The sequence below is a fragment of the Vombatus ursinus genome, unplaced genomic scaffold, assembly GCF_900497805.2.
Source record: "Vombatus ursinus unplaced genomic scaffold, bare-nosed wombat genome assembly UNPS02000580.1, whole genome shotgun sequence".
NCBI classification, from domain to species: domain Eukaryota; kingdom Metazoa; phylum Chordata; class Mammalia; order Diprotodontia; family Vombatidae; genus Vombatus; species Vombatus ursinus.
In genome coordinates this window covers 16,660,374-16,687,550 of record NW_020940358.1, presented here as the reverse complement: position 1 = coordinate 16,687,550, position 27,177 = coordinate 16,660,374, and the positions used below count along the sequence as shown (strand labels likewise).

Genomic DNA, 27,177 nt, shown 5'->3' with positions numbered 1-27,177 from the left:
ATCCACTTAAAGTCTATTTTCCAAGTCCATTGCCTCTTGTCTTCTGTTTTCAAGCTGAAAGCATTCAGACCAAACATATCTCTTTTTTCCAACTTAGAAATTAATCCCTTTACCTATTTGGCTGTCAGGACCCAGTTTTTGCCTTTCTAGATACTATCATTCCCCTTCCTCATCCACCCCCTACCACCATAATTCACCTAGGTGATCAAAGGGAATTAAGAAATAATTAAGCAGGACTTTACTGTCTAACCTTTAAAAATTTGCTCAGAAGGTTCTTGTCACCTGCCCAAACTTAATTTAATTAAACTTAATTTAACCTGGAAAGATTGTCTTTTTAATGAGGTTTATACTTTTTAAAAATTTTATAGTTGATAACCCAAGGAATATAATTATGGTGAATCTGAGCTTTATAAGCAGCCAACCTCAAATAAATTTGAGTGAGACTCAGAAGAAAATTTTTACAAAGTATTATCTCCAATATGTTAATTTTAGGAGAGTTGTTGTAAATGTAATCAAATTAATTTTTAAAAATTTCTTTTAAAAAACCTTTAAATACTTAAATATTCATTGGAACTACACATCTTATAGGAATGTTTTCAAAAGGTAGTGTTTTAAGATTACCTTGGTTTTTCTTCGTTTGGTAGATTATTCCTTTTTCTTTTCCACTACTTGCTTTCAAGGGAAATTTCCTGTATTTCTGCCACCATTCTGGATGCTTCTGCCAATTTGAGGGCTCTCATAATTTGCATACATTTTATATTTTTTTATGATGCCCTTCCTTTTTATGCCATTTATCTTCGCTCTTTCCTTATTTCCTTTATTATTTTTCATTGTGATGTTATTTTATTACATATATATATTCACATTTTTTGTTGTTCTAATGTGCTTTGAACTCTTTTGGAGGAAACTCCAAAACTTTATGACTTTATATCTCCTAAGTTAGGGTGCTGATAGCCGTTGGTTAAAAACATATCATTGACCTGGGGAATGATTTAGGTCAAATAGTGATATTAAAATGTTAGTTGACAATCTTGAGATAAATGACAAGCTGTTTAATGACTGTTTACCATAATAGATTCCTTTTTACTTCAGAGAAGTAGCAGTATTCATCATATCTTGGGATTCTTATAATAAGGTTGCTTGTTTCACCATTAAGGGTAACTATAGACAAACTACTTTAAATAAAGTATATTTGTTTCTTTATAGCTTTCTGTAAGATAGCACAGAATTTTGAAATGTGATTTGCCCATTTTATGTAGCCTTTGTTCTCCCTCGATTGGTTCTTGAACATTCTTTGTATTACCAGTGCTTATCATATAGCAAATGCTTAGTAAGTGCTTATTAATTGATAATTCTAGAACTATGTTAAAGAGTTATTTTAGTTTTCAGTGAATCATATAAAGCAATTTGAACTTTGAGGATTTCTTCAATAAATAATGTGGTATGTTTTTCCTTTGCTTTCTCCTCTAAATTTATGAGGTTTTAGTATATAACGTTCTGCATTTCTAAATCCATTGTTCAATTTTTAATGGTTTTAGGCCTAAACTGTATCAAGGAGTGATATCCTACATTTTCAGTATTTGTACTCATTCCTTCTTATTTGGATCTGTGTTCCCTTACTTTCAATCAAGGGAACAGAATACTAGAAATAAAAAAGTGAACTAGAAGGCTTGATAATTTTTCTCTTTATTTTTTGACAGTAGGCATTATTTGCTGATCAAATATTTATTTTCATATTAAAATAGCAAGTCTCTTGTAAATGCCAATGTGATTCTAAAGGGACCTCTGCCTGATTTAGTACTTTAAGTCTATATCTTCTCTCTAAACATTCCATCACAAGTGGATATGTTGTGAGCTCAAATTTGTTGGCGAATAAGTGAGGGGATTCAATAATCCACTGTAAGTCTCCCAGTCCATATACACAGATATCTCGAACATAATGTCCTGTTAAGATAAATTAAAACCATAGTTAGTATAAGCTCAGCTGCCTTTGTTTACACAATGAAATTCTAGTTCTGTAAAAATAACTTTCTGTTATAGGACATCACCTGTGAGTTTGTTGGTTTGCTTGCTGTGCATTGAAATTAAACTGGTTACTTTAGGTTTCCATAGTAGCTTTGATGGCAGGGGCTTTTAGAGTTTGGCTTATAAATAGCTAATTGGAAGTTATTATTCCCATTGACTATAGTTTTTGAACAAAGTTTAATGGCTGCCATGGGTGAATGCTGTGGAATCCTTTGCCTGGCTAAAAGCACAAGGGAACTGGATTGGGAAAAAAAAAATGAGGGAGAGTTTACAAAAATAAGACAAGCCAATACTGCTTCCTCTAAAGGCACTGCAGAGTTATTTGGTGATTGAAGGCCTGGTGTAGTGTTCTACTGGGTTAGGCTAGATGGGCTAATATGTTAAATTTTTAAGGGGCGATTTTCAAATGGAGAACATAAATATTTTATTATGCATAATAAAATTTTAAAAAAATTAGGACTTATAGCCCTAAAGCATAATAGTGAAGTTGCATTGGTTTTTTACATTTAAATTATAGTGTCATGGTAACACAAGAAACTAATAACTTGTACTTCATTGTGTTCTGGTCACAGATGTAAGTAAATGGACTTATGAAGGACATTGATTTGTCAAGTACTTACTTTTAGATTTTTCATGAAATTTTGACCAGAGCCTTTTCCTATACAGGTATCTTTTCCACCTTATTTCATGTTTTGTTCTTCATGCCCTCTACACTCCAGCCAAACTGTATTGTCAGTCATTCCTCTCAACTGCATTTGTAATCTCCAGCCTCCTACTATTCATGAAGATTATTCTCCAGGCCTAGTATATGTTCTTATCTCCTCTTCCTACAGGCTCAGCTCAGGGCACTACCTCTCCAATATTTTCCCTAAACTTTCCTTCCCCAGCCCCATGCAGCTGAAAATAATTCTCTTCCTCCTCAAATTTTTTGTAGAGCATTTTGTTGAGCAATCTCTTTTGTACCCATCATTCTACACCTTGTGTTGTACTTACCTGTGTGCATGTCATATCCTCTCCAGAAGAGGATAATTTTCCTGAGGGTTGAGAGATGTTTAAATATGTAACTCATTTTTATCATTTTATCCCTAGAGCCTCACACAGTGTCTTTCACCTAGTAGGTGCTTAAACAGTGTTTATTGAATGAATTAAGTTTCCCTGGAATGTGCATGCATGTTTAAATAGAGATGTTTCGAAATATGTGGTTAAAATAGAAATAACTTTTTTTTTGTATTTCAAATTTTAAGCAGAATATTACTAGTAAAAGTTTAACTTTTGGAAGAAAAAATAATTTTGTCATGCAATTTCAAACATTGAAGTTTTGTCTTTCTATTACCTTACTAATAATAGTAACAATGCTTTATAACTTTATATACCATCTTTTCTGTTACATGATAACTGGCATTAAGTATAAGTTAGTATAAGTATTAGTCCCCAACCTCTCCTGATAAAACTGAAGTCCCTCAAGCTCTTGTAAACACAATAATTCTACACAGTTGCAATGGAAATAGTTAAATGTTGTTTAGATATGTGAGCCTTCCGCCAAAGCCTCTAGTGCAGAGATGTCAGACTCACACCATGTGCAAGTCACAACATTCCCTAGTGTGGCCCAAACCAGATTAAGATATGATTGGGAAACATTAGCAAAATAAATTTAAAAATACAATAAATAATATATATTGCCAGTTTCTATTTGACTTTGACACCTCTTCCCTAATGCCCCCACATGGCATGAAGGTGACCCTAGCTTCTTAAAGGCTTACACGTAAGCAGCTATTGAATAAAACCTTAATAAACTACCTACAAAAGAATCTCACTTTGTTACTTTCTACCTTTGTGATCTCGGGCAAGTCATTTACTTTACCTAGTCCTCAGTTTCTAGCTGTAAATTTAGTAGTCCTACATCTTCAACATTTACCTGTCAAAGGATCAGGCCATTGAATGTTACTGCTTGAAGACAATATTTTTTTTCTTACTCTAATACTGCAAAAAATCAGCAATTTTCATCAGCAAATATACTTCCTCTATTAAGATCACAAGCCTTAATGTAGATGGTTTTCATAAATTGCTGTGAGTAAAAAAAAAAAAAAGATCCACCAGGTGGACAACCTCCTCGTTATGAAACCATGTTCTTGTTTGATTAAAATTCTTACTAAGTACACAGCCTGTTTGTTTTAGACAGGCCTGGCTTTCTTCCAGCTCCTTGGCCTGGTGCACCTGATTCATTTGCATGACCAGTGTATCATAATCAAATGAAGAATAGCACTGAATTTGAACTTGTGAATTTGCAAGTTCATTCTCTAGAACTGATTCAACATATACAAATCAAACTCTGTGTAACATAAGAATAAGTAAATAGGCTATTTACATCATGGTGAAAGGCAGTGTGCTATAATGTATAGAGTGCAAGATGTGGAGTCAGGAGACCCAGATTCACATCTTGCTTTGTCACGTAGGGAGTGCTCATACAATGATGAACAAGCCACTCAGAGTCTCAGAGCTTGTTTCCCAGCCTGTAAAATGGGGATGGTAATAGCACTATGTAGTTCACAGGGTTGTTGGGAGAATCAAGTGAGCTAGTGTCTGTAAAGTGTTCTGTAGATCTTAAGGTGCTATCTAAATGTTAGCTACTATTATGTTGTCCTTCCTTTCTATGGATAGGAGATTAACTATAGTCAGAAATGGCTGACTCTAAAAAATGCTTAGTGTATAAATGGTCTATAGATGTCCTTGGTTGGGTAGAATTTTCTCTCTCAGGCATCTTGCTCAAATAACTCATACACAATGAAATTTGTTTTGTTATATCCTATATTTGTATCAGTTCCTCCAACTAAATATAGTAAACTCCTTTAAAGACAGGAATAATTTTTTTTTTCTTTTCAATCCATTTTGAGGTCTTTTTAACATGTTTAACTCAGGTAAATAAATGAATTTGACTTTTTTTCCTCCTTAAGAATGCCACTGACTATTCATTTAATGGACAGAAACATAACTTTGCAGTATGTCATTGGTGGGAAGTTGAATTTTGCACATTAAACATTTTGAATCAAAATTTTTGAACCAAAATTTAAACAATATTGCACCTTAAACCTAATTTTAAAATCATATTCTACTCTTTCTCTGCAGTATTGATACACATAAAGGGAACTAGAAGAGACAGGTTGACAACTGCTTTATTATAAAGCCTTAATAATTATATCTATCCTAGTTAAATATTAAACACTAGTTTATAAGATGATATGCAATTTATTTATTAGATGTTCTTGGCAAGTGTAACAGTACTATTTAAGAGTCGGTGCTTTTATTATTCTCGTGCCACTTGAAGATTATAGAATATTACAGAACCTCAAGGTTGCAAGGGATCTCAGAGACTCCCTTGCATAACACATGCCTTCCCAAGAAACCCTTCCATAACATATTTGAGAAGTGGATATGCAACTTTTGTTTGAAGACTTATAGTGAGAGGTAACCTCAACTCCCAAAGCAACTCTGATTTGTAGGAAGTGTTTCTTTCAAGTTGGAATCTATTACTTCTGTAACCTGCATCCACTATTGACTTTCTGGAGCCTAGCAAAGGAAGTCTGATGGTATTTTATTCTATATGACAGTACTTCAAATACTTGAACACAGTTCTCATGCCTCTTCCCACCCCTACAAATTTAATAAACATGCTGTCTTTACTTTAGTCCCAGACATTGATAACTCAAGCTTTTTTCCAAGGTGAAATGCGAGCAGCCATTCAGCCAGTTCTAAATCCACATACCTACTCTGCCATCTCTCTCACATGTCTCCCATGAGAGGAGCACAGGGAAACTTCGGCTAGTACTTTGCTAAAATCCAGCTAAACTACATACACAGCATTCTCCTTGCTTACCAGTATCTCTGCCTTGTTAAAAAAAAAAATGAAGAAGCAGAAGAGTTTAGTCTGACTTGACCTGTTCTTAATGACTCATAATAGTGTATTTTAGAACTTTAGTAGCAATTTGAAATCAAATTTACTAGTCTATAGGTTATAGACCCTACAGTTTTCCCACTTAAAGTCAGAACATTTGCCCTTCTTTCTATTTCTATACCACTTTTATGTTCTCCACAATCTTTCAGAGATAACTGTATATTTAAGTATAATTTGACATTTAATATTACCTTTGCAGCCATTATGAACAACTCCTTCCATATCTTTCCATTTAATAGCCCGAATATGTCCTTCCCACTCAGCATTTGGGGTAGCACCTGGAGCATCTAAGAAGAAAAAAAAAGACAATTTCAGTTGGGGAAGATTAAAAATAACCATAATTATCCCCAAAGAATACTTTTCCTTCCTCAATTCAAGAACTAGTGAATTGATATTTTAGAGCAGAATTTAAAGATATATGTGGGAAGTCATTAACAGTAGTTGGTATTTTTATATTTTTTGTTTATATTTTGTTGGGCGAGGGAGTTAAAAAATACCACATGGTCTAATAGAAAGAATGCTAAATTTGGAATTAAGAGAATTTGGATTTGAACCCTGTCTGCTTCTTATTGTCCATATGACCTATTAACAAGTTATCAAATGATTTCTGGGCCTCAGTTTCCTCATCTGTTAAATGATAAAGCTAGACTAGATGATCACTAAGGTTCATCACAACCCTGAATTCTGTGAATCCTAACTAAACATTATTCCCTTTAAGGACTTCTCTATCAGTTTCATTTCCTCTTTTTTGTAGGATTAAGAAGGAATATTTGCCTTGTTTTGCCCTCAAGTGAAATCATTGCTTCTGCAAAGGAGAAAAAGAAATCAAACTTGCAGCCCCTTTTGTTAACAGCTGACAATGATATATGAGGGTCCAGGACCACTAAAAGAACTCAGTAGTTAATATTCTTTCTTAACATTAGTTTAAACCATGAAGAATCATCATAATGCTTATCCATTAAACTTGCATTTTATCCATTTTAGCTGCATAAACAGAATGGCTATTTTTCTAATTATTTTCTTAAACTCTCTCATAAATAGTACAGAATATGCCTGTTAGGAGTCTTAGGAGTCCTTTAGTTTACTAAAGGAAAACCAAAATGACGATGTCTAACTTTTCCAAGGTAGAAGAAAAAATAATTGACCTCACCAAATAACATAGCTATGTATTTAGATTTCATTTCTTCTGCCCTTATCACATAACATTTATAGAGCACTTTGCCCAATAATGTGTTTTCCATAGTAGTCTGCTAAAAATCAGTTACTGTTTCATTTTTTCTTTGTATTCCCAGAGCCTAACAAATGCCCACCCCATAGTAAGTGCTTAACAAATGCTTGTTAAAAAAAATAAAACAAAAAAAAACAGAAAAAAACAAATGCTTGTTAATCTTTTGAAAAAGAATTAACTAGTATGAGAGAGGAGTAAATCCAAGATTGTCATTCAAGTTAATGATACATTTTGTGTATTATTTTATCACCTCTGAGTTTCTAAAATGTTGTCTTTTGGTATTGGATCAGAGCAACTGGTCATTGTCATTCCAATTTAAATCCAATATGGACCAGTTAGCCTTACTAAAGAGAAATTGCTTCTTGAACACAAAATAGATCCTTAACTGTTGCAACAAAAGGATTTTTCTTTTTAAGTCTACTATCATGTGCCAGTTTTCTTTTGTTGAGACTTGGGAAAACTGTAAAACAGATTTCTTTAAAAGATAATATAGAGGAAAATAAATTTAATATCCTTGTTTTAAATTCCTTTTCCTAAATAGCTGATTAAATTTGGAAGCTCCCAAAACATAGCTCAAAGAAAGTAATAGCCACAAACATTATTATAAATAGCATTTCTATTCTAAATAGCATTCCAGAAGATTTGTATTAGGGTAGTCTCATAACTTTTAAATTGAGGCTTTTGAGAATTCTGTATAATTGTTTGGGAAAAGGAGGGAGGAGAGCCAACTCCAAAGGTTTTGAAGCCTTGTTCTTGGCTGGTTTTATACCATTGATAAAGAGATGCGCCTTGTTACTCCTACCATGGGATGCACATCACATTTGGCAGCAACTTAAAGAGCTCTTGGAGAAATTGTTGGAATGGATAAAGTTTGAAATGGAATGAAACTTAGCTGGAGCTGAACTGCTTCCTACTATCAGTTCTTGTTCCCCTAGAACCCAGACAGCCCAGCATTCATCTTACCTCTTAATCTATTCAGTGTAACCCAGTAATGTTCATCGGGGCTGTATGTATCTTTTGACCACTCAAGCAAGTCTTTTGCCCTGACATCTGTCAGTGTGAATTCAACAAACTGCCTAGTCAGTACATAATAAGCACTTCCAAAGTATATTGTTAAATTGTGCGGGGGATCCTTTTTTTCTTTTTTAGTTGGATAAACATAAGAATTTCCCTGATGAACATATTCTTTGTAACTTTGGTGTGTCCTGTATTTCATATGCGCGGGCTGAATTACTCCTGGAGTCACATTTTTACCATTCCATTTGCTTTTGATATATTGTATGATTTCTTTGTTTGTCTTGATTGGATAATCCTGCCCACAAAGGTTTATTACATACTTCCACCGAAATGTGGAGCTCACTAGGTCTTTCATACAATTAATATCTGCCTGTAGTCTTGAAAATCCACCATAAATCACAGTCTCTCTCTTTGATGAAATAAAAATATTTTCGAAACAGTCAACCAGGTTTTTCACTGCAGTTTTATAATTCTGGGGTGATTTTTCATCAATGTGTATGCAGTAAACATTCTGAGGGACGTAAATAGCTCTGAGAAGTTTCACAAACATAGCTAATTCCTTATGAATGGTTATGATATATGCCAAGGAGAAATTTCCCTCTTCTGCAGACAAGGGTCTTGTTATGAAATGCAGCCCCTGAAAAATCAGAGAGCAGTTACAGGTGCCTGGTGTCCCTAGGCAAGGGGTTATTTCAGGTTGGTGAGTGTTTTGCTGACAGAGTTGTCCAATTTGAGGGGCAGCCCCTTTCCCTTCAAAAAGGGCTGAACATATTTCATCTGGATAAAAGCCACAGTCTGTCGATTCTGGGTAGGTTGGTTCTTCTTTTGATTCATCTGGAATTGTATTCCTCACATAAAGAAAAATGAAGATAAAAATGCAAATACCAATGCACACTAAAAATCCTGACTTTGTTGCATCCAGCTGGTTCATTTTTTATCCTCCAGGCACTTTCTCTTCACCATAGTTTGAACAAATATTTGTTTAAACCTCCTAAAAAAAAGTACATGAAATTTAAGGGTAGCTTTTAAAAAGTGAACTTAAAAAGGAAGGTTTTGGGTTTTGTTTTGTTTTTTTTTCCTTTACTTTTACGGAAATAGTTACAGAAATAAAATAAATGCAAAAGAACTGCTCGAAAACCTAAGCTGTATAAAACATGTATGTGTATGCCAGCCCATACTTTTATAGATACTAATAGTAAATCATTTATTTAACATCTTAATAGTTTATGCACTTTCTTTACTGTAGTAACCTTGTAAAGTAACTAATGTAAATATTACTATCCTTGCTTTGTAAATGAGGAAACTGAGACTTAGAGAAATTAAGTGATTTGCCCAGGCTCACATACCTATCAAGAGCCAAGTCATCTAACATTACTATACCATGTTACCTCTTTTGGATATAGATATTAAAGGGGATGTGTCTTATTTTATAGTCATATGACCTTTTTTTACACTCCTCTTTTTTTTAAATGGTTTTTGTCCTGACCAATCTAATCCAACAAACATTTATTAAATATCTACTATATGCTAGGCTGTTGTTGTTTGTCCTTTAGCACTGAGGAGACAAAGACAAAACAAAAAAATAGTCCCTGTCCTCAAGGAGCTTACATTCTACCACTGGAATGGAGGGTTATAGCTCAGGACCCCTTTCAGCCACCACCCACAACTGAGTGATGATCTTTGTTTCCCAGAAGCTATTTGCCACAATCCTAGAGCAACAGGCACCCCAGCCAAAGCTTTACAAGGCCACCTTCCACAGAAATACTGACCTTTATAACCCAGGACCTCTTCCAGACCACACCCCATCCAGGCCTCAACAGCCACAACTCATATCCCTTTTTGGCCATTTTGGGGGACCTACCTCACACTCATAGGATCTGTTAGCCATAACCCTAGGATATGAACTTCTGTGAATCCTCCAGTCGAAATCCACCAGGACCCCTCCCAGATACACCTTGGGGCTCCTTCTTCATGTTGGACTATTAACATTCACAGTCAAAGGTACCTCTCAGCCCTACTAAACCTGACCTGTAATTTCTTATTCTGAGAATTCTTATTCTTATTCTGAGAACCATTCATTGTGCCTTACTTATTTATGGAATCCAGTGTAAGGAAACTGCCTCTCCCTATGAATTCTGTTGCCTCTCTGCAACTTATAGTGGGAGTGGGGGTGGGGAGGATGACACATTAAGAGACTCACCTATAGTAACACTGTTAATATATCTCAGAAGAGGAATTTAAATCCAGGTGTTCTTAACTCCCTGTCCTTTATACCAAGCTGTCTCTTATTACTGTCTCTATAAGATAGAGATTACATTTAAATGTTTTATTTTTGTCAATTTTTAAAAGGTCATTGAACTTTTACTTGAGCTGTAAAATATTTTAATCTGTAATGAGAATTTTTGGGGGGGGAGGGGAGGAACCTGCCATTTCTTATTAAGCTAGGCTTTAATTGTGGAGAAAATCAGTGAATCACATTGTAGATTATATAAAGGCTTGCTCTTAAGAGGGGCAAAGTAAAACTTTTTTTTTCTTTCAAATCAAACATAGTTCCCTGCTTCATTTTGTTTTTTAAACTTGGTATAAATTCACTTTACTCACATGTAAAATCAGAAAGTTGGAGATGATTTCACAGGTCCCTTTCATCTTTAACATTCTATGGCTTTTGTGGCGTCTTTTGGAGACATACTTTCAAAATTTTACTCTTAGACTAACAGTGGATAAACTAAAAGTAATTTAAAGAAAATGCAAAAGACTGATTTTAGATAATTTAGTTTCCTCCCTTCCATTCTCTCCCTCCAAAAGCATATTTAATGGACCTGAAGAGTTTGAAAAATACAAATTTTGATCTGTCTTGATTACTCCTCACCTGATCACTCCCTAAAGATGCTAATGAGAGGAATGGTGAAGGGGAGGGAGGATATTCACAAATAAACGGGCTCTGAATAATTGAGAACTGATAACCCTGATAAAACTAATGAATGTGGAGTATGTTAAGACAGTGAAAATTTGCAGAATGCTATATATATCAAAAGAGACTTTCTTATTCCAAGAACCATTCATTGTATTAATACAACCTATTTTGGCTTTTTTTCTAGCAAGAGCCCTAAACAAAGAGATGAGTTGAAAAAATGATCAATTTGCTTTAGTTGAATTAACATAGGCCAGAATAATCTATGAAATGTTACAGATTTTTACTTTCAAACATGCTTCAGATATTTTTGTTACTTTTTAACTTTGCCATTTTTGTATTTTATTTAAATTTTTTCTTTTCCCCTGGATTCTCTAGATTTTTTCTGTCATTTCCTGGCAGTCTTTCTTTTCAAAAAAAATCAAGTGAGAAACAGGGAAAGAGAGTACTCCATTTTACAGTACCTACCCCCCCCCCCAAAAAAAAACCACTTTTACCTCTCTCTTCCTCCAATGGTTACAGGTATAAGGAGCCATAATCTTCCTTACTGCTCAGTAGATGAGTTCCTTCTCTTCCCTGGGGTGTATTAGGTGTTTCAAAATGGCAGGGCCCTTAAAATAGATACAAAAGGGTTATCAGGTAACTTCAAGATTTGGTCTAGTAGGAAGGGGGCTTATGTAGCATGAGCATATTATCATAGGCTTTTCCCTGATGTCTCCTTAATTTTCTATCTTAAATGCTTATATCTTCTATAATAGTAGTCATTTAGCAAATTAGTTTCCTAGAATAAACTCATTTTCTTTCACCTGGAGATAACTCATATTATTACAGCAAAATTAATTTTACTCACAGCAAAGCTATATGAGGTGTAGGTAGAGCTGACTCTTTACTTAATTTTGCCTATACTAAACCATCTGATACCTCTCCCATGAATTCCTACCTCTTTTCTTTGGCCACTCCTTTCTATTGAGTCCTGAGGCCTCTTGTTCAGTCATGAGGCCTCTTATAGCTGAAAGATTTCCTGCTTAGGTGGTTGGAAAAAAATGCCCATTCCTTTTAAAAATAAACCAAAATCTTCCCTTTATCTCCCTTTCTTCTTCCCCTCTTCTTAGTCTAAACCTACACACATGTGCTGTCTCCAGTGCTTCCAAAATTGCCCAGGAACTTTTATGAGTTTGGAGGGAAAACATGTCTAAAAAGCTCTTGTGGCTTCAAGGTTTAAAGGAAACGGTGAGGAAGCAGTCCCACACCCTGTGTACTGTTTGTTTTTCACAGCGAACCAAATCCTGAATTTTAAAGTCATATTACTGATGTAGTGGTTAAGGCCCTATTAGGCTATGAAAGTCCCCCTTTTAAAAATTACCAGCTTTAAGGGATCTATGTTTGGTTTGGGGGTGTTTGTATGTTTTTTAATCAGTGAGGCTGGGCCTATCTAGATCTTCTAGGTTTAGATGAAGTATGATGGAAGTAGTCACATGGTGGTTTAATAAAGGGGAATTGAGCTGAGTATTCTCCCTTTCCTTTCTATCTTTCAGCCACGTAAGGAAAGTGGCTGGCCAATGGGAAATTGCTAAGATGAAGATTGTAACAAATAGTCCTTTTAGCCTTCTAATGGATGAAAAGGAAAAGCTTGACAAGGTTCTGTGTTTTTGTTCTCATCATTACTAGTGTATATCAGTCTGTCCTTTCCTTTGCAGGTCTCAGTCGTTTCATTGAAGTGTTTTTATGCTACCCAAGTTAATTGAGGTTTAACTCCCCAAATTGGATGCCCAGGGTAAAATTGGTGTGGAGTACAGGGATAAGGATCAGCAGAAGGGTGTATAGGCAACACACCAAGAATCTGTCCTTTAGTAAATGAGAAGCAGGAGGAGGTATTTAGAGAATATATGTGCTGCCCAGGTTTTGTTAGGCAGTATATTCCAATTTTAACCTTAGAATTTGGATCCTTTGGTCAGGGAGTCCAACATCTTGGTTCATATACACATATTCTGGAGTTGTCAGAGACAAGAATCCAGCACTTTCCAACTGAAAAATTCAAAGTATAATACATTTTTTCTTAAGAGGATTGAATGGGACTGTGAAGTGAGAGAAAAGTAGGGAAAGAAGGTTGCATGATATACTTAGCTCATTTCACGATAAGACCTTCCAAAGTAGATTACCCAGACCCTTGTTTCCCTTACCACCACCATGCCTTTGCTGTTCTTCCTTTTGCTTCTTAGAAGTGGTAAAGATCAGTTTTAGCTACTGATTTTGAATATTGGATGTCACCTTAATTAATTGCTGAATGTTCTTATGGAGTACCTAGAAAAAAGGATATAGTGGTTTTTGAGAAGTATAGGTCTTGGGTTCATATCCCACTTCACACACTAGCCCCATGATCCTCAGGAATTCCCTAACTTAACCTTGGTTTCCTTATCTGTAAAATGAGGGGTTTAGACTTTGTGCCTTCCATGGTCCATTTCAGCTGTACATCTATGATCCTATTATGTTAGGGAGTAAAAACATATTGTCTAAATGGAAATGTAAATAATTCTGTTATCTTATAAATTTGAAGATGTTCAAATTGATTTTTTGTGTACTTGAAAAAAGAAAGACCTAGGTTTAAACTCTGGCTCTTCTCTACTTCTATATTTGTATTACCTTGGGTAAGTTACTTAACTTCTCTGGGCCTCCATTTCCTCCTCTGTAAAATGAGAAAGTTGCAGATTTTCATATCAGCACTCCCCATGGTTACGAAGAACTGGAAACAAAGTGGATGCCCATCGATTGAGGAATGGCTGGAAAAACTATGGTATATAATTATAATGAGATATTGTACAGTTAGAAGGGAAAATATGAGAAATTCAGTGAATCATGAAAAGATTTGTGTGAACTGATGCAAACCAAAATAAACAAAATGAGACAATTATATACATGATTATAACAATGTAAAATAAAAATCTGAACTCTCTTTATTGAGTGCCTACTATGCACCAGGTACTATTGCCAGACACTAAGGATACAAAGACAAAAATAAAACTGCCACCAAGGGGTTTACAGTCTGTGAGGGGAAACACCATATATGCAGATAAATCAATACAAAGTACATATGAAGTACTTTGGGAGTAAAAGGAAAATACTCTTAGCTGAAAGAACTGGAATGAGCTTCCTCTTGTAGGAGGTGACACTTGGGCTATGCCTTCAAGGAAGCTCAGGATTCCAATAGCTGCAGGTGAGGAGAGGGGAGCTTATTCAAGGCCCGGAGGAGAGAGTAGCCTGTGCAAACACATATGGGGTGAAATGTCCTGTCTTGAATAGAAGATAGGAAGTAGGCCAGTTTGGCTGAGTGCATAAGAGGAGTAATGTGAAATCAATTCAGGAAACATGGATTGGATCCAGGCTGTGAAGGGTTTTAAATGGCAGAGGGATTTGACCATAGATACAAAGGGGAGTGCCTGAAGATTTTGGAGCAGAGTAAGCAAACTTCTCAGACCTATGCTTTACAAATATCACTTTGGCCGCTGTTTAAAGTCAGAAGAGGTAAGGAAACTGGAAGCAGAAGGAACAGTTAGAAAGCTATTATAGTGGTCCAGGTGAGAGGTGATGAGGGCTTGAGTACTAGCTGGCTGAATGGAGAGAAAGAAGTGGATGTGGGTAATTTGGAGGTATAATTGATGAAACTTAGCAACTGATTAGGTATGGGCAGGGTAACTGAAGAGAAAAGCATAATGACAGAACAGTGACAGTCTCAGAAAATATAATGAAACATACTTCCTCCTCCCACAATGTAGGTGAGGAATTGCCATAATAGAATATTGCATACATTATCAGATGTGGTCTTTGTATTGCATATTCTTGCTTAGTTATTTTTTTGTTGTCACAAAGAAAGATTCAGTCTGGAGGGAGGCAGGAAGTGACTCATGTGAAAACAAAAGCATCAGTAAAATTCGTTTTTAAAAAAAGAAAATGGAGCTGTTGAATTAACTGGTCCCTAAGGGTCCCTTTCATCCCTAAATCTTATTTTATTGTTTTCTGTAAGTATTAGAGGTTAGCTGAATTTCAGTATGAAAATACCATTATTTGGGAAATACTACTTTTTGATAGGTCTTATTTTCTTATGATTTGTCCCAAATTAATCAAATTGCACCTCTTTTCAGCTAACTTTATCAAATTTTTTTCAGAAATTTTAGAAGGTTACATTAAAAAATATTCATCTGTTGTTTGACATTAGATAGGATCCGTGTATTCTGAGTGCTGACCTTTTACATAATCCATGCTATTTCATTATGTTTGAAATTTTGGCTTAAGCAGAATTCTCTCCTAAAAGGGAAGAAAAAACAATTATTCTGATTAATCATTTCATTTTGTAGTAAGTAGATCAGGTGTTCTTTTTTTTTTTTTTACAGATAATGAAGTTAAATTTTTAAAGTTGAGTAAAATTATTTTGTTTTAGAGTTGTACTGTAAGTACTTTTAATATATTATGGTGAAAATACTTTGCTCTTTCAGATAGTTAAATGTTCTTTCCCCAACTAGGGAAAGCTTGCTCCTCACAACTTCCATATTTTTGGTGATGCAATTTTCATTTCTCCAAGTCATCTTTGACATTTACCTCTCCCTCATTCCACACTCCAGTGAATTACTAAGGACTATAGAATATACCTCCACAACATCATAATAATATCTATTCCTTCCTTTCCACTTAAAATTCCACTATTCCTATTAAGTCCCTGATCAGCTCTAATGTGTACCAATAAATGGCCTCCTAACTCAGAGTTTCTTAACCTAGGGTTTGTAGGGAAAAAAATACATATTTATTTTCACTAGCCTTTAATTTCCTTTGTAATTGTATATATTTAATGCTTTTAAAAACATTATTTTGATAAGGGGTTCAGAGGGGTCCATGACACACAAAAAGGTTAAGAATCCCCCTACATTTCCACCACCCCATCTCCTTCCTAACTAGACTTCTGGACTCCAGACTCTCAACTAGTCTTTTGGTCTCTAGATCTCCCTCTGACCCATTCTTCCCAAGATTGCCAAAGTAATGTACTGAAATACACAGGACCAAAGAACTTTCCATATTCTACGAGATAAAATATACATTTCTTACAAACATTTCACAGCCTTTCACAATCTGACTTGAACCTATCTTTAGCTTTACTTCCCCCTACTCTGTTCATCTTATCTACATGCAGACCAGATTAGATTACTTTGTTCCTCCCATCATCTTGATATCTCCTGCCTTTGGATGTATTAGTGCACACTCTCTTGTTTATTTCTTGAACATACTTTCCCCTCATCATCTTTTTTCAAGGCCTGGCCCAGTTACTACCCCCTCCATAAAGCCTTCTCTGATTCACTCAACTGGAAACAGTTCTTCCCCCCCTGAATCTCTTATGCCTTGATGTGTGACTTCCTCTACTCATTTCATTACATTATTACTTGGAGCAATAGAAAGAGCCCTTGCTTCCAATCTCAGCCTTCTCTCCTGTGTAAATCTGGGAAACTCACTCAACCCCCCTGAACCTCAGATTTGTCATCTATAAAAATTCAGAATTGGCCGAAGCGGCCCCTTGGCTGCTTTCCAACTGCAGATCTATGACCTTATGAATTTTGTGTTATCGTCATTGTAGATGTCTCACTTCCCTCCTGTATTACAAGCTCCTCAGGGTCATTTCTGAATCTCTAGTACAGTCAGCATACAGTGTGTGTTTCATACAGATTTGTTCAATTAAATTGAATACAGTTCCTTTATCAGATGCCCTCTCCCTCTCCACCTCAAACCAGTTCATATTTATATTCTAAAAGTACTACTATAAATCATAGTAGCTTCTTTCCTTAGGAGGCTTTGATCCAAATTATCTCTTATTAAAGGGTGTTTATTCTCCACCCTCCCCCAATTAACAAAGAATCACATAGCAAGAATACAGTGGCATTTAATTTATCTGGCATAATGTGTATTCCAGATAAAATTTCTACATAACTTTAAATGTACTACTTCTTTAAATGTCCTAACTTAAAAAAAAATTAATGGAAAGCTTTCTAAATCTATCTGACTTCTTAGAATATAATGTTTAATAACACAAGATTGTCATTATAAAAATAAAATGTTATGATCTGATGCAATGTAGTAGTATCCTTGGGTAACATAGGGCTATTTTTATCCCACACTGTAAAGCTCTGAATTGGCTTCTAAATTTTTAGTTTTTGTCTATCCTTTTTCTATCCTTTCCCTTACTATCAAGCTGTCACTTCTTGTCTTGGTTTTTTTTTTTTCTCCGCAGTGTGCTTGCTACTAGCTAGGCCCTACCTTCTCTTTTCTAATTTATTGGTTCTGACCTGCTTTGGGCTATGAAACCAATTAAGCAAGCTTATTGGAATTGTGTACAAAATAAAGATAAATAGTCTGTAAATGAGAACCAGAGGGGCTCTTCTATGAGCATAATGTTTAGGTGCTCCAGTACATAGACAGTGATGCCTGTTTGGGTTGCTCAGAGGCTTTTTTGCATTACTTTCTGGTTCATGGAATCATAGAATTTAGAGCTGAAAAAGAAGTGCTTTACGGATAATGTAATGATTAATGGTTCACTGCTGTATTGTTGCCAAATAAGTGACCTCCACATAAGTGAAATACTGGTATAATAGGAAAACAGATTTAGCTGGGGAAGATTTTAAGATTTAACCCCTTACTGTATCAAGAGACTCCTTCCCAAGTTTTTTCAGCTTTTGCCTTGGAGAGAAAAGACTGTGCTAACAGTCCTTCCTTAAAAGAAATTCTGTAACAAGATAACAGAGGAAATGCCATTTTTAAACTTGTGAAATATTGTTGCAAACAACCTTAGATATTGAACCCATTTGATGCTATGTTGTGACTACGCATTTGGCAGCATTATGAACTTGGCATGCGTCTAAGGAAAAATGTTGCTTTCTAGGCATTTTGTTTTTAGTACGTTGTGGCAAGACAAATAAATATGGAATGTTGACAAGTTCTAGTCAATCTTCTGTGCTTTTTCCCCTTATTTTGAATTTTTGACATTGAGTCATCATAGGATCATAGTCTAAAATTGGAAGGGACCTTAGAGGCCATTGAGTTCAGCTCCCTCATCTTACAGATGAGGAAACTGAGGCATAGAATGGTTAAATGAACAGAATCCCACATCTAGAAAATGTTGGATATAGAGTTTGAGCCCAGTTTGTCCTTATTTCAAGTCTGGTATTTGATCCACTATACGGATTCTGCCTTTTCAAGGTTTGAACTTGGGAAATGTGGGAGAAATAGCTTTTGGAAGCTAGCCATATATTTTCCCCAGCAAGATTGAGATAGGCTTATTTGGGCTCTTCATCATTCTGCTTGAGGAACAAAACATTTCCAAAAATAAATGAACTGGTGGACATTCTGTACCCAGTAGCCAAGCCCCAGGAGGGAAGGGGAGAAGGCATATGCGTGCATTGAGGGACTAAAATACGATAATGCCTTTCAATAGGGAATACTCCAGGAAGAAAAAAAAATGTTACTTTGATTTGGTAAACCACCAAGTGGTGTTTGTTGCAAAATTTTTAAAAATTCAAAACTAAATAAAAATGTAACTTTAGGTCATGTGTCTTTGCTCTGAATAACATAACAGAAATCTGACAAGTAATAGGTCATGAATTTCAGGCAGTATTTTTATACAATAAGAAATTTGATAGCTTGGGTTCATTGCAGTAGAATATGGCTTGTATAATTTTATGGTACTATAATATTAACAAATATTAATTTAGAGAATTTACTTCATTCCCAGGGTATAAAAATTCATATAGACATAGATATGCATGTGTACTTATGTATGTCTTTTAAAAGTTTGGTGTTATTTAGGAAATGAAGACTGATGATAGTATTTTTTTTCCAAATGCATATAGTGATTATTAGATATGACATGTAAGGTAAATCACAGTGATTGTTTACTGTTCCTTATGAGGAAATTAAATATTACATAAACAAGGAATCAAATTTCCAGCATTCATTACAAAAAGGGCCTATTTTATCAAAACAAAATTAAGAGCAAATTAAGATTTTTAGGTGGCAAAAATTGAGCCATCAAATTGATAGCCTTCTATTTTTCTTTTAAGATGGAAAGAAAATTCTCTTTTGTATGGAGAGAAAAGTCATATACTATCAAGGCAAGTTTAGGGATGGACTAATTAGTTTGTAATATGGCCTCAATTTGGGGGCCTGCGGTGTGATAGAGTGCCATTTTGAAAATATTACTTATGGCCATACAGGCCACTAGATTTAGCTAAAAGAAAAGCTGTTTCATGGCTTTAATCTATACCCTTTGCTCTGGCCAGCATCTCCTAGTTGTATATCTCTGGTCAGAATTTGTGTGAATACGTACGTGTGGTCCATCATAACCAGGAGTTAAATTCAAAGCACCTATTCTGACAATAGATTATCTTCCTATATTCTAGGACATTTATTACTAGTAGAATTTAAAACAAATCTTTGTATAACCTGGACTGTAAGTATGTTTGTTAGTCAAATCATTTTTGGAGAGTTATATTGGTGATAAATTTGGACTGAAAATTGCATAGTGAATCGAACTTTGTTCCATTTAAAAGGGTCATGAAATAACACAGTTATTTTCATAATTATCAATTTGTGGAGATGAAAGTTTTCCATGTCAATCATCAAGCATTGAGTTCTACAGGTATTGTTTTTATTACATAGTATCTTTTGAAGTTAAGTGATAAAGTTTGTGGGCATATAAAAACAGGAATTGACTTTGAACTTATAAAGGGGGAAAGGGCACTATCAGCAATACAAAACAGCTTTTATCACTCATATTAAATTACTCATATGTAGATGAGCTTTTGCCTAATTTCTTGCTACTCTTTGGAGTGATCTGATAATTTATTTTACTGAAGACTAGGGCGACAATAATATATACTTATTAAATTGGAAGAAACATCTAATATCATTATCAATTATATTTATTTAGTGTCAGGGGGTATATGAGACTGAAATAGATGAATGAATGCACATTTCCATCATTTCCTGCTATTAATCTAAGTCATTTGGGAATTTACACTATCATCCTGAAAACCTAATCATTTTATTGCACCTGCTACTCTTCTCTGCAACCCCTAACCCCCCCTTACCCATATGTAATAAGTAAAGTTCTTTTTAAAGGTAATAAGCTAATCTTACCTCACAGTTCTAATTCTGAATAAGTTTACGTCATCTTGCTTTTTATTACTTGAATGGAAGGGGAAAAGCAATATTTGCATATTTGTGTTTTATTTGAAATCTGACAGTTTGTTCCAAGTCCTCATACATCTCTAAAACTAATGCCATTTGAAAGAGTGAGTTGAAGCAGTTTTGGGCTTATTCTTTGGCTTAAGCATGATAAAATCAAAGTATAAATATATAACAGACATAAAAGGGGGAAATTTTAGAAATAAAAGCTTTTTCATGGACTCAGAATTCAGCATTGTCAAATGTGTGTAAGTAGCATTGTTTTAAGATTTTTCTCAGTTTCTTTTTTTTTCACTTTCTTTTTAAAGAAAGTAAGTAGTTTGATTATCTGATTTGCAGTAGGTTTGTTTATTTCATAGATTAATATCAAGTATGTGGATTCTTTACATTAAAAACATTCTCAAATTATTGTTTTGGTTTTTAATTGCATGACATTTTCATAAATCTAAAGTATCAATAAGCCCCCTTTAAGAAAGTTATTCCTATTTATATCTCAAAGTTTTGAATAAGAAATAAGCCATATGCTGTAGATTTGCTACATTTTACACTTATTGTTTTTGTATATTAAAATATTTTCACTCAAAACATCAAATAAAAAGGCTTCTTTGACACCATTCTCAAAGCACTGCATAACAACAGTTCATAGTACTGTAAGATTCTCGTACTCAGGTAATTGATAAAGTATAGAATTTTTGAATGTTAATTGAAGCATATTTAAACATACCTCCTATAAAAGAGCCTAGGGAATTTACATACATGTATTTTTTTTTCAGTAGTTTTGATAACTAAATGAAGGTAAATCCCACATGTAATCCATTATCCTTCAGGCAATACTCAGGCTGAGGGTTTCATTATACCTTTCTGAGAGAGTCACATGAAATTAGTTAAATATTAATCTGTACCTTTCTGCTTAGTTGGATTAGCCCAGCATCACTAAGTTGCCCGTAGAAACTTTGTTCAGTTGAAAGTCCTTTAAAAATTCAGAACTTGATGCTCTCTCGGATGCGATATGGAGTGGAAGCCTGCTGGCCCCCAGATTTTTGCTTTGTGTCATTGTTCCAGTACAACCCTTTTAAGGCAGCAAAGCCAGTCTTTGTAATTGAGAACTGTGAAGACTGCATTGCTGTTGATTATAAATAGTCTTGCTGCAGCTTTAACCTTTAGATTGCTAACAGATCTAGTGAATAATATGGAAATCCCCAATGGATTTAACTCTTCGTGGCCAGGCAGTTAGCTTTTCTTTGAAAAACATTGAGGAATAACTTTTGAAAAATACTCAATGAATGTACCTAAATTACGTGGTTGTAATTGTTTTTGTTTTGTTCAAAATATGCTTGTTAAAGCCTATGAGGTTTACAAAATCAAATGCATTTCTAATCTCAATATCTCTGCTTTTGCCCATTAAGCTCTCCTTCTCAGCAAAACTGGTGCTAGTAAAAGCTTGATGCAGTGGAACACATGGCCATGTTTGTTGATTGACTAAAAGAGAGAAACTGAACTAAATTTATTCCTAAAAGACTACAAGTCCATTCCACAGACATTTATTGGGCAGTAGGGATAAAAGAATGATTGTTCTTGCCCTCGAGGAACTTATAATCAAAGTAGGGAGGGGATTGTGTGTATAGAAGACAGATAAATACACTGTAAAACAGAATGTGATAGGGGCAAAGGAGAGAGGCAGACAAATTCTTTAGGAAAATTTAAGGAGCAAGAGAACTTTTTCAGCTGAGGACTAGTGAGTTCGTGAGGAAAGGTACCTGAGCTGAGCATTTAAGGATTTCAGCAGTTTGACATGAGGATAGGAGTATGTTTCAGGCTTGGAGAATGATAAAATCAAGGAAACACAACTGATCTTCAGTTTGGCTCTTCTCATATAGGTTTTGTGAAAGGGAGCAGTGTGATGGAAAGATTGGAGTCAGATTGTGGAGAATCTTAAATGCCAAGCTAAGGAGTTTGCCTATAGAAAATAAAGGAACCATGAAAGTTTTTTAGTAGGGGAATGATATGGTCACACCTGAGCATTGGAAATATTATTATTTCATCTATGCAAGGAATGGTCTGAGAAGGTTGACTGGAGGCAGGAAGCCACTTAGGATGCTGGTTTAATAGTCTAATCCATTAGAGATGTAGGCCTAACCATTCTAACTCTGATTCTCTAGTAGAGAAGAGAAGAGATGATGGGTACTAGAGATAGGGCTCTCCCCGACTTCTTAACTATTGCCAGAGGCTCTGAAGCCTTCGCTTTCCAATGGTCCACTACTCTTCAATTCAACAAACACTTATTTCTATTGGGGGAAAAAGCCTATTAAGCACAAAACATGTTGGGTCTTGGAAATTACATGGTACCTGCCCCTAAGAAACTTATGTTCTCCTGGAGGATGGGGATAGGATAACATGCAGCTAATAAAATGTAAGGTAGGGAATGCAGGGCACAAATTAATGTGCCAAGCAAAGTGCTCTATGGGAATATGAGGAAGGACAGAACATTTTTAGGTGGGGGAAGGATTAGGGAAGGTTTCATGGGACAATAATATCTCAGTTGAACTGTGAAGGAAGAGAGGAATGTAGAGATGAGGGTATATGTTACAATCATTCATTCAACAGACATTTATTAGTTGCCTGTGTACCACATTTGACTTGGGCCTTGAAGGATGGGTAGGACAGAGCCAGAGACAGGAAGGCAAAAGGGAAACTGTCCCTGCCCTCAACAGGCTTATATTCTAACCAGGGAGACACTGCAGCTTTCAAAGATTCAGAGTCAGGAAAAAGGTAGTCTTCTCACCATTTCACTGTTAACTTAGGTAGCTAAGTGGTGCAGTTGATAGAGCACTGGGTCTGGAGTTAGGAAAACCAGAGTTCATTCTCACCTCAGCCACTTAGTAACTCTGTGACCTTGGGCAAGTCATAGAACCTTTGTTTGCCTTAGTGTGGAGATAATAATAGTACCTACCTCCCAAAGTAGTTGTGAGGATCAAATGAGATAATATTTGGAAAGTGCCATGCACAGTACCTGGCACATAGTAAGCACTAGGGATATTCTCCTTCCTCTGTTTTCTAAAAAAGTGCTTCAACACTAGGCCCAGGTAGTTAGGCCTCCTCATGCCAATAAGGGTTAGAGAGAGGATTAGAATCTATGTCTTCAGACTCCAGGTCTAGTGTTCCTGTCTCTGACTGTGTCCTACCCATCCTTCAAGACCCAAGTCAGATGCTGTTTCCTTCATGGAGCCATTCCTGATGCTCCCAACTAGAAATTATTTCTTCTTCATCTGACTTAGCACTTTTATACTCTGATTTGCATTTATCTGTATCCTTGTGTTACTTTCCCTTTATTAAATTGTAAGGTCTTTAAGGGCAAGATTTGTCTTAAATTATTTTTATATCTTTGTCTTTACCGATCATAGTATACTTTACTTGGTAGACAATACATTTTTGTTGGCCAGGTGAATGAGCCTAGAAATCAGTGATGATTTATATGTTTTTAGAATACTGTATTGGTGCTAATATAAAATATTTTTCACAGGAAAGATATATAATATATATTATGTATATATGTATTCAGTGATTAAAAAAACATCACTTCTTAGTTCACTCTTGTGTTTTATACAGTGTGATTCTCAGGGGAAATTGTGGGTTATATTTGGATCTATATAGTAAGTATTTGATAGGACTTACATTGATACATAATTTTTTTCAAATGTACATGTAACCTGACCTTACCTTCCTTATTCCTTACAGAATAAATAACTTGCTTTGCAATTTATAGATCATAGGATCTAAGTCTATTGCCCAAACCAATTTCTGTCAGTTCAGCATTTTGTAAATTTAAAATTGTTAGAAACAGTTTTAAAGTTCAGTAATTCTTAAACATCTTGATAGTCTATGACCTTATGATCCTATTCAATCCCCTGTAAATGATTTTTAATTTTCTTTCATAAACTCTAATTATTTTTCTTCTTCTCTTTCTGAACCTATAAATTCCTCTAGTGATTCAGTTTTGTAAAAATTTTAGTTTAGGAATGGTAGATTACATGATGAGCTAGTTTTCTGTAATTATTTCTAATAAAAAATATCTCACAATACCCTTAGGAGCCATGAATCCTCTCAACTGCTTGCCTATACTTTATAGAAAAAAAAATCCTTGTAATGAGATCTGCTTAATTTAGTTCATTTTTTAAAATATATAACACCTGGAATGCTACTTCTACAGAGATGATTTCTGCTTATAGTTATTAGCATTTCTGTATCTGATTTTGTACACTGGTTATAAGGGTTAATGAGGCATGCTATTCTTCCCCAGTAGCAATATATGTTTTTCTATGTCACAGTGGTAAATTTCAAGTCATTTTACCAGTGGACCCAGTAAGATATACAGTATTTTAAGTTCTGTCTCACTACTTTTGCCCTGAGGTCTCTGAAAATTAATGTCAGTAGCTCATGTAGACAGTTTTTGATTGTAGAAAATTGTATGGAAGGAGGAGGCCTTTTGAGTTTCTTTAAATGGGATTCCCCTTGTAGCAAATGCTTTTTTTTTTTTTTTTCCACCAGAGGCACTGGTAGTTTTCTCTCTAAACTCATTGCTTTTCCCTCAGGCTAGCTGTACCTCCCTGACTGGTGATGAATATGTTCTGTACAAGTATAGAGGTATTCTTTAGGCGTTTTTTCTCCTTGGCTTTGGGGATATCATATACAGTTTTAAGGCATTTTAAGAGTTTACTACGTTAACTTTTATATGTAATGCCAGAAAAATAGATTTCAATTTGATGGAATGTCTAGAAACTTTAAAAACCTAAGAATATGGTGATATAAAGCTGAATATTTCCTCTGTCTTACGCTCACTCTCTCTACCCCAGTACTAAATTTTAAATATTAGATATTTAAATATTCTGTTTACTGAAGTAGATGGAAATATTGATTTTTATTTTTCCAGAAAAAACTCTAAGGTATCGACATATCTACAGAAATGAAAAATGTACATTTGTAATTTGTTTTTTTAGTCCTAAAATAATATTGAAGATACCCTAAAAGAATGCCATAGTACTTCAAAATCAAATAAATTAACTATAAAACATGTTTATGACTGAAACTTCATGTTACCAGTTAAGGATACGTACCATTAAAATCTATATTAGAGTTTTATTGAATTATTAGGACCATAATTTTTTTTAAAAGAAACAAGATTTTTTTTTTAGGCATGACTGGTATGACAGAATGAAACCATTGGCTTTTAGTCCTAGCACAGTATGGGACAAGAGAGCTTTATATGTGGCTTTAATAACTCTTTTCTATGTCTGAATTTAAAAACAATGCTGATACATTTCATGCACAGTTGTTCCAGTACTTTGACTTATCCCCATTCATTTTCCTGGGTTTAAATAGAATTCTAACAGCTGCTCTGTGAGGAAAGAGATGCCCAAGGATCCTTCAGTTCAAAATATAACTGCCGTAATGGCTGGTTTAAATCCAAAGAAGGGAGCAAATAAAAACATTTTTGTTCCAAACTAGTACCAGCTTTAACACATGCCACTTATATCCCCACAGTATTAAAGGAAACACTCACTAAAAGGCAACTCTCAGATCCCACGGAGCAGAATCACAGCAGGGTTCATTCCTGGATTTGTTTTCGACTTCTATCAGTGTCCTCTCTTTCAACAGATCCAGCTTGAATCACATGAACAGAGTTGCTTGGCAGGTTTTGTTGCCCTTTTGTCCCCTGAGAATTTCAGTCTCATTTATTTTGACCTGTGGGTCTCTTAGCTGTGAGTCTTTGAAGAAAACAGAAGAAGCAAAACCATCAGCTCAGCATAGTGCAGCAATTTTTTTTTCTTTTTCATATCATCAGATTTGGAAACTCTCATAGGTGGAGGTTAAAAGATGATGATTCATGTAAGCTAAGCATTCTTTTGGCTGAAATATTGAGCAAGGGTAGATAAAATTCCTCTGATTTAAATAAATCGTGCTAGGACCTTATCTAGCATTTCATTAGGAGGCTAAACTAGTACTAGAAAAAAATGGTCAGCTTCATAATAGCATTTAGGAAAATCTAAATACTTCATGTTTCAGCATTAATCTCTTAAGTACCTCACTGCAGTGACTCTGGTAAACCTGGGCAGTGTTTTTATCCTCTAGGACTGAAGGTGATAAACTCCATTGTTGGTGGAGCTGTGTCAAAATACATTGCAAAGATGTAGTCTCTTTTGCTTTCATCTGCAGGATGCTTTTGCTTTAAAATTTTCCCACTTTCACTGGTTATAAAGGCATTCTCTGTGTTTTGTTGCTTTTACATAGCCAGACCTCTTGGGGATAGGGGAACAGGCAAAAAATGGGCCCTAAGTAGTTGATAATTTTATAATCTCTTTATCTTTTCTTTTATGCATCTGAATCATCTGAGTCCTGTATTTAATGAGTACAGATTTTACTTATTTATGGTTCCTTGGACTTTGAGACTTAGGTTGTGTTTGAAGAAAAATTTTGAAATGTTTCCGTGAAGGAATCAAGACATTCCTTTTATATGGGTAGGATAATGTTGATATTTTTATATCTTTTCTAGAGTTACTGAAATCCAGTAAGTCCAGTGTTTTAAAGTTGTAAGTTTAAGTCTCTGAGGTGGGATACTAATTTCATCCAACAAAAGCCAAGAAATAAAAGGCCCCTTTGTGAATGGAAAAGACTAGCTTTTAGCAAATGCAGTGCCATATAGCATCTCTGTTGACCCTACTATACTTTGTAGTGGGCTGTAGAGTTTGATTACCAAAAGCATTCTCTGGTGCCTTTAGGGCTCCCTACTTCTATTTCTGAACTGCTACTTCCTACTTCTCACAAATTTATAAGTTT

General features: G+C 35.0%; 2 protein-coding genes across 7 annotated transcripts in view; one reads left to right on the top strand and one right to left on the bottom strand.

Moving 5' to 3' along the window:
- Positions 1–27,177, top strand: part of RTF2 (replication termination factor 2) — a 64,465-nt gene that overhangs the window by 24,483 nt on the left and 12,805 nt on the right. The window lies entirely within an intron of this gene.
- GCNT7 (glucosaminyl (N-acetyl) transferase family member 7) lies at positions 1,693–26,099 on the bottom strand. 6 transcript variants are annotated; one of them, XM_027852779.1, is made up of 8 exons: positions 25,904–26,099; positions 15,369–15,429; positions 13,771–13,916; positions 13,311–13,431; positions 11,628–11,741; positions 8,166–9,210; positions 6,166–6,261; positions 1,693–1,944 (listed from the first exon to the last, which is right to left on the bottom strand). In XM_027852779.1, exons 6-8 carry the CDS (start codon positions 9,148–9,150, stop codon positions 1,718–1,720), a joined length of 1,308 nt encoding a protein of 435 aa, XP_027708580.1. In that variant the 5' UTR covers positions 9,151–9,210; positions 11,628–11,741; positions 13,311–13,431; positions 13,771–13,916; positions 15,369–15,429; positions 25,904–26,099; the 3' UTR covers positions 1,693–1,717. The 6 variants fall into 6 exon arrangements, with proteins under 6 accessions (XP_027708580.1, XP_027708618.1, XP_027708589.1 ...); XM_027852817.1 differs by having other exon boundaries at positions 13,790–13,916; XM_027852788.1 differs by lacking the exon at positions 25,904–26,099 and adding an exon at positions 21,249–21,402.